Source organism: Elephantulus edwardii, unplaced genomic scaffold, assembly GCF_000299155.1.
Source record: "Elephantulus edwardii isolate Elephantulus edwardi_28Jun2011 unplaced genomic scaffold, EleEdw1.0 scaffold00222, whole genome shotgun sequence".
NCBI classification, from domain to species: Eukaryota; Metazoa; Chordata; class Mammalia; order Macroscelidea; family Macroscelididae; genus Elephantulus; species Elephantulus edwardii.
The window spans coordinates 2,045,197-2,057,335 of record NW_006399972.1 but is presented as its reverse complement, the minus strand read 5'-3'; the positions used below and the strand labels follow the sequence as shown (position 1 = coordinate 2,057,335).

The 12,139-nt window shown below is 36.4% G+C and overlaps 1 protein-coding gene across 1 annotated transcript in view; it reads left to right on the top strand.

The window, feature by feature from the left end:
• Positions 1-12,139, top strand: part of SLC30A9 (solute carrier family 30 (zinc transporter), member 9) — a 111,603-nt gene that overhangs the window by 75,308 nt on the left and 24,156 nt on the right. Inside the window, exons 11-15 of the mRNA XM_006898178.1 lie at positions 5,446-5,581; positions 8,811-8,850; positions 9,787-9,858; positions 10,278-10,385; positions 11,825-11,990. Coding sequence (XP_006898240.1) covers positions 5,446-5,581; positions 8,811-8,850; positions 9,787-9,858; positions 10,278-10,385; positions 11,825-11,990 — 522 coding nt within the window. The remainder of the gene's footprint in view (positions 1-5,445; positions 5,582-8,810; positions 8,851-9,786; positions 9,859-10,277; positions 10,386-11,824; positions 11,991-12,139) is intronic.

Below are 12,139 nucleotides of genomic sequence, written 5' to 3'. Positions count from 1 at the left end.
TATGTACCTTTGAGTTGGAACCAACTCATAGCTGACTCTCCAGCGGGTTTTCAGAGGCAGTAAGTTGTTTGGGAGGGGATTGTCCATTTGTGCCCCACAGAGCAACTATTGGATTAAAACTGTGAGCAACTTTAGTGGGCAATGCAACTTCTTACCATTAAGCCACCAGCACTCTCTAAAAGATTACCTAAATATGTATTAATACATAAAGAATTAAATATGTATTAGATTAAAATCTAAAAGAACAAATACATCTGTCCTGGAGCAAGTACCATCACAGTGCTCCTTAAAGGCAAAGATGGTGAAAATTCATCTAACGTATTTGGGCGTGTTATTAGAATGGACCAGTCCTTGGAACAAGACATCATGCTAGAATAGGTGGAGAGTCAGAGAAAGAAAAGAGTAAGAACCTCCACAAGATGAACTGACATAGAGGCTGTAACAATGGCTTTGAGGGTATTAAAGAGCATGTGGATAGTGCAAGATAGGGTAGGGTTCAGATTTATTGTGAGTCTTAGTTGATTTGACCTCACAACAGCAGATAGATCACCAAATGTAAACTAATAGATCACCAAGACTAAAATTTTTAAGATAATGTATGTCAAATTAATATAGCCTTTATATGATTTAGAAATACTATTCTATTAATATTTAAAAATTATAAGTTTGCATTACTTTTATATAATATTCTGTCTTGAGCTTTAGCAGTTAACACAAAGATTTTTTTTCTCTTTTGCTTTGCATACCTAGTGATATATTTTGAATGCCACATGCATCATTTATTAACAGACTTCAGTAGTGAAATGTGATCAATCTTAAACAAAACCATGTATTTCTGTAAAGGAAATAAGCTATACTGTACTTGAGCACAGGCATTAGTATTTTCTTCAGTGTAACAACATTAAAAATATACTAAACGCTGTTGTAGAGGACAGCTCTATAATTTTTAGAACATAATAACTAATTATACATCATTTCAGTTTTACTGTCTCCAGAAAAAGACTTATTCTTTGACCAGTTTTATTCACTACAGATTGAAAAGTTGAAATATAAAAGTACTACTTTATTAAGATTTTTTTCTGGTGCTGTGCAGTAGAATTTTCTGTGATGATGGGGAAATATTTTGTATTCTCATTGTTACATTGACTGTTGTGTTGTTGTTATTCTGTGTGGTCTAATCGATTCTGACTTCGAACAGTCCTGTGTACAGCCGAACAGACCACTTGCCCAGCCCTTTACTGTCTTCACCGTCATTGCTGTATTTGAATCAGTTGTTGCAGCTCTTGTGTCTTATCTTTTAAGGGATTCTCCTTTTTTCACTGACTCGGTGTTTAAACAAGCATGATATCCTTCTGAAACATTGAATTGTAGATTGTGTGGCCAAAACCCAACATTTTTTATTTTACTTAGAGCAAAGTGATTATTTCTGAATGAGACTTGTAGAACATCTCAACCTATAAACTTGGAACTCCTCATGACCAGATTACATCATAGTACAAATTTAAAAAAATAGTTTTATTTAAGAATTTCTTTAAATTTAGCCAGAGATAGAATGATAGAATTCTGTACGTTCAATGATTTATGCATTGGAAATACTTTTTATAAGAAACACAGATGCAGGCTATACACATGGATTTCACCTGCATAGAATCAGATCTATGACATCTGTGGAAAGACTTATTGGAGAAGCTCAGTATCAGGTGTGAAAACTAGGCCATGTGCTGATTGGGCACAGACCACCAACTACTCATGTGCAAGTTCAAGCTGAAGCTCAACAAAATTAAATCCACAGGAACCAAAATTTGACCATGAGTCTATCCTAATTGAATTTGAAAACCATCTCAGGAACAGATTGGAGGCCTTGAACACCAATGAGTGAAGACCAGATGAACTGTGGGAGAATATCAAGAATATCATCCATGAAGAATGCAAAAGTTCATTCATTACAAAGGAAGAGGAGAAAGAAAAGACCAAGATGGATGTCAGACAATACTCTGAATATTGCACTAGAGTGCCAAGAAGTCAAAGCAAAGGGAAGAAAACAAGAAATTAAGGAGCTGTACAGAAGATTTCAAAGGGCAGCACAGGAAAATAAAGTATTATAATGAAATGTACAAAGAGCTGGAGTCAGAAAATGGAAAGGGCCAAACTTGCTTAGCATTTATTAAAGCTTGAAGTAATTGAAGAACAAATTCAAGCTTTGAGCTATAGTTCTTAAGGATGCTTTGGGTAGAATATTAAATAATCCCAGAAGCATTAAAAGAAGGTGGAAGGAGTACACACGAGTCACTGTACCAAAAGGAATTGGCTGACACAGAGCAAAAGCCTGTAGTGATGAAGTTCAAGCTGCTCTGAAAGAATTTGTTCACAGTAGCAAAGAGTTGGAAACAACCCAATTGCCCATCAACAAACGGAATCCATTCGCACAAAGGAATACAATGTTGCTTTGAAAAACAAGGAACTCATGAAAATGATACAAAATGGGTGACCCTGGAGGACATTATGTTGAATGAAATATCTCAGTCACTAAAGGACAGATACTGCATAGTGCCACTGTTGTAAAATAGGACTGACATTGGGTTTGGGGGGAGACTGAGAAAGATGGAATAAATTATGTATACTGCATTGAAACAGATGAGGGAGAGAACTGTTTAAAAGGGATATATGATTAGGTAGAATTGTCATGATAATAGTCCAGAACGAAGGCTGCATGAAGGCTGCATAGTGGAGTCGACTTGGGGGGAGGGATCGTATAACAATGAAAGAATTTTTCTTTTACTTTGCAAAACAAAGGCTGCATAGTGGAGTGGACTTGGGGGGAAGGATTGTATAACTATGAGAGAATTTTCCTTTTCAAAGAGAAGAGCAAACTTGGGAAGTTTGGCAGGGAAAAAGGTGCAGCAATGAATCAGTGTAAATCCCAAGTCTCTCTAAACGTTCATTAAAATTAATTTTAAAAAACAAAAAACAACCCCAAAAACAAAACAGGAATTGATGGCATACCAGTTGACGTATTTCATAAACAGATCCTGCCCTGGATGTGCTCACCAAGCTGTGCCAAGAAATCTGGAGGAAAACCACATGGCCAACTGACTGGAAGAGATCTATATTTGTTCCCATTCCAAAGAAAAGTGACCCGACCGAGTGTGGAAATTATTGAACAATATCATTAATATCACATGCAAGCAAGATTCTGCTGAAAATTATCCAATAACAGTTTATCAACAGGGAACTTTAACATGTTCAGGCTGGGCTGAGAAGAGGGTGTGGTACTAGGTATAATAAAGCTAATGTTAGATGGATCTTGGCTGAAAGCAGAGAATACCTGAGGAATGTCTATTTGTATTTCATTGATTAGCAAAGGCATTTGACTGTGTATTATAACAAACTGGCTAACTCTGAGAAGAATGGGAATCCCAGACCATTTGATTATCCTTATGTGAAACCTGTATTAAGGCCAGGAAGCAGTCCTCAGAACAAAGCAGAGAAACACTGCATGGTTCAAAAATCAGGAAGAGTATACATTAGGGATGTATCTTATTGCCATACCTTTTCAATTTACATGCAGAACAAATTGAATAATCTACGTTACACAGATGATACAATCCTGCTTGCTGAAACTGAGGAGGACCTGAAGTGCTTGCTGCAGAAGGTCAAGGTCTGCAGTCTTCAATATAGATTGAAGCTCAACATCATGAAAACAAAGATTCTCACCACTGGGCTAATTGGCAGTATCATGATAGTGGGTGAAGAGATTGAGATTGTTAACAGCTTTGTTTGCTTGGCTCCACAGTCAACACGATTGGTACCAGCAGCCAGGAATTTAAAAGACAAATTGCATTGGAAAAGGCTGCTGTCAGAGACCTCTCCAGAGTACAGAAGAGCAGCAGTGTCAGTCTGGAGACTAAGGTGTACCTAATCCAGGTCATAGTCTTTGCAGTTACTTGCTATGCAATGATTTGAAAGCTAGGTAATGACTAGTAATGATAGAGAATTGATGTCTTTGAGTTGTGGTGCTGAAGAAGAGTATTGAATATACCATGGACTGCTAAGACAACAAACAAGTTCGTCCTAGAGAGGGTGAAAACAGGCTGCTCCTTGGAGGCAAGAATTTGGAGGCTTCATCTGATATACTTTGGGCATGTTGCACGGAAGGACCAGTCCTTAGAGAAAGACATCATACTTGGAAGGGTGGCGGGACAGCACAAGACAGGAAGAATCTTGATTGATTCAGTGACTTTGGTAATGAGGGTAGGTATGTCAGAGAAAATCAGGTTGGCACAGGATAGAGCAGTTTTCAGGGCTATTGTACATAGGGTAGTTATGAATTACAAGCAGCTTGACAGCACATAATAACAACAACACAACCAGAAGGCTGCCATTGACCTTGAGTTTGGAAGTAAATATTCCAGAAAATACTTTTAATGAATGACTTTTACATTCTCTGTAATAGAGAAGTTTTAAACGTATGTAATAATTGCTATTTTATTCATTCTTACAAATAATAAAAACTAATATACTTGGTAGAAGCTCTAGTGGCCTAGTGGTTGAAGAGTTTCACTGCCAACCCAAAATCAAGTGGTTCAGATCCACCAGCTCCTCCAAGAAAGGCAGATAGTCTCCTCCTGTGCAGTGTTCCACCACTAAAAACCTGCTAGAGGGTTAGCTATGAGTTGCTTCTGAATCAGTGTCAAGAGTGAAGGAATGTACACAGTAGCCAGACATACTGGAAAAATAACTGAGTTTATGATTTTTTATTTTATTATTTCAAATTCAACAATTAAAAAAACTACTAACGTGTGAAACTCCTTAGTCTTAGAAATAGTCGATAGTTGCTTTTTAAAAACTTTTCAGAATCAGATATTCAGTACTAAACTACTTGTAAAGTGACCGCATATAATGACCAGAATATTCAGTCAGAAGTTGCATTCGATGATATTGTATTCGTTTCATTTGAATCTACATTTATAAAGTAAATTAAACTAATTATATCAGCATCTGTGGTCATAATAAGTAGGACTATTACTCCTCATGTATTACATAATATACGATTACTGCATCAGAATAGACTGTGGGAAGGAAGTAGAAAATAAACGATCAATGAAAAAACTCGACTCATTGCCACTGGTGTGAAACTAACTCACTGACTCATTGGTGGGTTTTTAGAGGCTGTAAATTGCACTAAAGGTGATTGCCCATCTTTTTTCCTTAAAGTAGCTTATAGATTTTGTCTGCTTGCTTTATTTTCAAAGCTTGTACTGCTTTCCTACTTTCTATATTATTTTTCTAATTAGTTTGGAATTTAAAGTTAACATTTTCATTACATATGAATTGTTAGCCTTTCTAGTTGAAGGTTTGTATTTCTTTACTGACTTCCTAAGAATAATTTTGAGAAGACACCATTTCTTTTCTTTATGAACTTTGTCATAATTTTTACTTTTTCAGGTATGGATTTTCAAATATGCGCTATATTGTTTCACTGATTAGTGGTGTTGGTATTTTCATGATGGGTGCAGGACTGTCTTGGTACCATGGCATCATGGGATTGCTTAATCCTCAACCAATAGAATCTCTCCTATGGGTAATCTTTTATACTTTTTTTTAAAATTTTGTTTTAAAATATAGTTAGTTATAAGCAAGAGTGGCATCCACTTCCTAAATAACATGTCTTCAGAAACTCTATGAACTTTGATAAACATCAATAGATGTAGAGGGGCTTCAGGCCTTTTGTTTGTAGGGTCGCTATGAGTTGTGCTCGACTTGAAGGCAATCGACAACAACAACCCTTAGTACAGTGTTCAACTACATCTACACTCATGATCCAAGCCCATATAAAATGTATTACATTGAAATTTTAAGATACATACAATGGTTTGTAATAACAAATCAATACAACTTTGTCAGTGTTCATTGAAACAGTATTATTCGTTAGTATTTTAAAGATATTTCCATGTATCTGGATGTGTTTATTTAATGTTTTTGAAAATGGAAATAATATTGTTGTTAACTACCATCAAAGTCCCTGGCATCTCATAGTGACCCTATGTACAACAGCTTTGAACCCTGCTCTATCCTGTGTCAACCCCCTTGTCTCCAACACACCCACCCCATTACTCTAGTCATTGAGTCAATCTGTTTCATTCAGAATCTTCATCTCTTGAGCTGTCCCTCCACCTTCCCAAGCATGACATCCCTCTTTAAGTACATGGAAAGGTACACTGTGTAATATCTATTAAGACATGCAATTAAGACATGAATTTAGATACCTAACTGTTCTAACTTAATGGGTACATTTGATTTAAAAACATATTCAGTAGTGGATGTTATTTATGAGAACTGCTTGTAAAATATGTGCTATTTATAGAATGTCCAAACCACATAGCCTATTTCACAGATTATACCATGGATGTTAAGTGATGTAGACTATAATATGAAGCATTGCAGTAGAAAGCTATTGTGATATTGATGTGAAGGAGCGAGACTAACATCATACTTTTGATTGTGGAATATAGGGTTGTGTATTTACCTCTCTCCCTCTCTCATTGCCATTTCTGAGGAGCTTTGATTGCATAGTCCATAGGGAGTACTACTACCAGCCAAAGTGGCACCTCTCTTGCAGTTTGAATCTACTTGCTACTCTGAGGGAGAAAGATGAACAGTCTCTTCCCACGTGATTTATAGCTTCTGAAAATCCACTGGAGGGTCATCTGTGAGTTCTCACATGTACTAAGCATGAATTTGCTACAGTGTAGCTCCCTATTATTTCTACTGAGGTTTCTTGCTTTTGATAAAATGAGGTTTGTCTTGTTTTGTTTTTTAAGCACTTGGTCTGTTTTCGAAAAAATTGTTGGCCTGGACTTTGGCAAACATATATCTTTAACATGGTCTGTGGAAGTGCATTTTTCACCTAATGGAGCCATCTAATTTGGTAGATTTCCCTATATATTTTGTTTTCAGGCGTGCACAAATATTAAGAAAGGTATGCATAAAGGCTTTATCCTTTCTCGTACCTATTTAATCTGTATATTGAGCAAATTGTTTGAGAAGCTTGTTTCTATGTAGAAGAATGTAGCATCAAGCTTAGAGGAAGACTCATCAATAACCTTTATGAGGATGACGTAACTTTTCTTGCTGAAAGTGAGGACTTGAAGTGCTTCCTGCAGAAGATCAAACAGTGCAGCTTTCAATATGGATTGCTTTTCACTGTTAAGAAAACAAAAATTATCACTACTGTACCCACAGGCAACATCATAATAGATAGAAAAAAGAAACTGTCATTGACTTCACCTTACTTGGATCAAAATCAGTACACTTGGTACCAGCAGTTAGGAGATCAGTAGATGTTTTGTACTGGAAAATCTGCAGTCAGGGATCTCTCCAAATTATTGAGAAGTAATACTGTGTGTTTGAGGACTAACGTGAGCCTGATTCAGGCCATGGTCTTTTCATTCACTTGCTATGTATCTGAGAGCTGGACAATATAACGATATCTGACAAAGAAGAATTGACACCATTGATTTGTGGTACTGGAGTATTGAATATCCCATGGACTGCCAAAAAGAATAAGCAGATATAGCTTGGAGAACGTGCAGCCAGAGTGCTCCTTGAAGGCAGAGATGAAGAAACTTTGTCTTAACACACTTTGGGCATGTTGCTAGGAGAGGTTGCTCCTTGGTGAGGGACATCATACTTGGAAAAGTGGAGGAATGGGAACAGAGAGGAAGACCCTTGACCATGTGGATTGACATAGTGATTACAGCAATGGGCTTTAGTGTATCAGAGATTGTGAGGACGACACAGGAGAGGACAGGGTCACTTTGAATCATATTCGACGGCCCTAACAGCAACCTCCTTAACTCTTCGTACATGGTCTTGTCCATATTGCTGCTGTTGTTAGATGCTTTTGAGTCAGTTTTAGCCCGTTTCCTTACCATTAGGTAGGACTCTCCACTGAGTGTCCGAAGTTATAGATCACATGCCGGGGAGATTGCCCATCATTCTCCCTCAGAACCACTGGTGGATTAAAGCCCCCAGAGAGGAATGGCCTCTGGCTTAGTAGCACAACACCCTATACACTGTGCCACCAAAACTCCCTGTAGTTTTAACATATAGCAGTATATATACAAGAGAATGAAACCCTGCCTGTCCTGCACCAGCCTCACAGTTGTTTCTGTGCTTGAGTCTGTTGTTCCCCTCACATCAGTCTTCTCTTTGAGAACCTTCCTCGTTTCTTCTGACTCTCTACCAATCATCCTGATCCCTCCTGATAACCTGCCCAAAGTGATGGTGCAATTGCTGTTGTTACTTGCCATCGAATTGACTACAGCTCTAGTGACCCTGTGAACAACAGCTCTGAACCTTGCCCTGTCTTGGTGAAGAGTATTGAATATCCCACAGACTGTCAGAAAAACAAATCTTATCTTGAAGGAATGTAACCAAAGTGATGTTTAGAGGTAGGCTTGATGGAGCTTAATCTTACTTCCCTTGAGCATGTTTTCAGGAGGAACCAGTCACTAGAGCACCATGGTTCAATCATGCTGGGACGGTGGAGGATCGGCAGGAGAGAAAGACCCTCAACAGCATAGACTGACCCAGGAAATGCCACAGTGGGCTTGAATGAGGATGGCATAGGATAGGTTAGGGTTCAGATACTTTCTTCATAGTCTTCATTGCAGACTCAAGGTCACCTTACAAAAACAAAGATCATACCAATACGTATCTCATTTTAGATTGTCCTAATTTGAGCTCTTTCATATCAAGCACCTCATCTGGTTGGAATTTTAATATACTCTCTTATATTTATTTTCCAGGCATATTGCATTTTAGCAGGATCGTTGGTATCAGAAGGAGGTATGTAAAGTCGCAAAATCATTTTTTAAACATAGTAATAAGTACTCAGAGGTTCACGTTGATGGTTTAGTAAATTCTACTCATTAAAATGGTGGGAATGTTTAGTTGGGTTTTTTGGTGTTTCATTTCTTTTTTGTTTAATTAATAATTTTAATGAAAGTTTACAGAGATTTAGGGTTTCCAGTCATTCACTGTTGTACTTTTCTCCTTGCCCACTCCCTCCCCCCAAAGGAATGTCTAGTTTTAGAGAGTAACTTCTTTATATAATTTAGTATAGTTGAACTTTGAATGGATGAGGTCAAAGGAAAAAGGTGTGTTTTATTCATATGGCTTATCATAATGTTAAAAAAATTGAAATTGTATAAAAACAGGCATGTTACTTTTTAAAAACATTGATTTTGGTGGCATTAATCAGAGGAGGCCGTTGCTTTTTGTAATAAGAACATTTCAGAGTTTTGGAAAGCTTCAGGTATGATGATATTGTCAAAGGTAGAGTTAAATTCCATGTATGAAACTGCGTAATTCATTGATTTACTCATGGTATGCTTATCTCTGGAACACTGACATCTTTTATGCCTGATTTTATCTTCGTCTTTGAGAGGCTATAAAGTGATAACACTGCCTGCCTAAAAAGGTTGGGAGGATCAAAAGAGAATGTAAAAAGTAGTTGTTCAATAAAATGTGTATTATTGTGGTGACTATTTAAATCATTTTTTAGAAATAAGAGAATCAATCATCTGTTGTTTTCTACCATTGAGTCAGGATTGATCTAGTGATGGTTAATTGGGCCCTTGAGAATGTCTAGTTAATAAAGAATTCCTTATTACCATCTCTGGCATTAAAATGTTGTACTTATTTTTTGAGATGCCTTCTTTTAAAGTTTGGAGGCATGAAGTTTCTGCATTGTTGTTGTTGTTATGAATGCTTTTCTTTCAGCAACACTTCTTGTTGCTGTCAATGAATTACGTCGGAGTGCTCAAGCCAAGGGACTCTCATTTTATAAGTATGGTATGTATTTCTGAAACCAGGTATATTGCTATGTGTCTCTCCTTTATTTGCTGAAAATTACTTTACACTGTTGCTTTGGTTTTTATAGATGTGTATAAAATAATTTATCGTTTCTTTTGTGTCTGATACATAAATTACCTCTTTAATGTTTGGACTTGACTTAAATGCACTGCTGTGTTTTTTGTATATATAACATGTGAAAGAAATTGCTTTTTAAAATCACTTATTAAGACATTTAAGAGAAGACGTTTGTTTATACTGAAAAGGAGTTTTTAAATCATGACTTTATATATTAATTTTATTTCAGTTGTATACTTAACTAAAATGTTACCTGATAGTCTCAAGTGAAGGTTTCAGAAACTCTCTCTTCTTGCTTTTTCCCCCCTCCTTATCACTCCTGTGGGAACAAACCCTGAAAGTTGTTGGCAGTCATGATCCTAGTACCAATGTTATATTGTTAGAGGATACTGCAGCAGTCTTGGGAGTGGCAGTAGCAGCTACTTGCATGGGTCTTACTTCTCTAACAGGTAAAGAATTTTCTTTGGTAATTTGTTTTTTTACATTGTTAGTCATTTACTTCTGCCACATAAATGAGGCTTTACTATGTGAGACTTTTGTGAGAAATTCTTTCTTACTAATTGACTGCTAAATGACAATTTTGCACTAAGCATTTCTTTGTATAAGGCAGTTAATTTGTTCATGCTTCTATGACTTTAAACATTAGAATTAAGGAAGGCTGGCGTTAGAACTTAAACTTCTGTCTGTGACTTAAACGTATACTTTCATTCTGAGCTCAAGTTTTTCACCTTTGAAAGTGAGGATAATGTTTGTCCTAGTCACCCACTTAGGTTTATTAAAATATGAAGAGCCTTTCTAAACTCTAAAGTGCTAGATACACATATACTGTGGCTTTTACTTTTTCTACTCTTAGTGCCAGCATTAACAGCTGTTACCTTCCTGTTTCTTTACTGCCTTTACATACTATTTTGAGGAACAGTACAGACAGGTAAATAAGAACAAGATGCATACTTTTAGCTCTAGCAAAAGATACTTCTGATAATAATTGCGACTGCGTATGAAATTTGTACATTTAAGTGACAAGTCTTTATCTAACTCTGCCTTGAGAATTTTTTAGCACGAAAGTACTATTTAGTATGAAAGAACTCAATTACTTAGTTGAGAGTTATTGTGGAATGGAATTTCTTCTGTTCTTATCTATTAGTTACTGTATATTTAAAATCATTTAAGATGATGATTTCTTAATTACTGAACATTTAAGAGTAAACCAGCATTGTCTAATGTTTACTGTGATCTGGAATATTCTGAGAAGTATTGATTTTTTTCTGGTTAATCTTAAAATATTAGAAATGTTTTTGATGTGGGTTATTATTAGTTAGCAAACTTTTTAAGTTGAAGAAGAGTGTTCCTTGATAATGCTAACTTTTCAATGATTATATTTTTGTATAATAATATGGATCAAATGAAACTTTAACTAACTCTTTCCTACCCTTTGGTATATAAAGTACTTGGTGGATTTCTCTCTCTCTAACACACACACACACACACACACACACACACACACACACGAGTGTTCGGGCATGATGGATCCTTGCAACGTTGTATAAAACAGAAGCCTGTTAGAGACATATTATTGCATTGAAAGGTTATTTTATGAGAATGTGCATCCCATAGGAGTGATTATATGAAACTTTTGTCTCTTTGGGCTTCTGTACAGTGAGATAAACTTTTAAGTATATTTAAAAAGATGTAGTGTTTTGAGATTATGTAACATTCAAGTAAATATTTTTCCTATGTTTCAGCTAACTTGTTTTACAATCAGAGTTCATTAATCTCATATTTGTCATACTCTGATTTTCAGTTTTACTTTGTAGTCACAAAAACGTATGGGCATAATGCAAATTGTTCTTGTACTGATTTTGTTTTTGGTTTTGTTTTTCTTTCCCAGGGAATCCGCTATATGACAGCCTGGGTTCTTTGGGTGTAGGCACGTTATTAAGTGTAGTTTCTGCATTCCTCATCTACACCAACACAGAAGCACTTTTAGGACGATCCATCCAGCCAGAAAAAGTACAGCGGCTAACTGAATTCCTGGAGAATGACCCATCAGTCAGGTCAGCCTTGCCCTGGTGACGCTCTGAAAATAGCAGTGCTTCCTCATTCATCCTTTCAAAGGAGCTTTTAGGTCCTAGCCTTCAGAACTTTTAAAATATATTAAGTTTGAGAATTTAAATCCTAAAAGTGAGTAAGTGAATATATATAT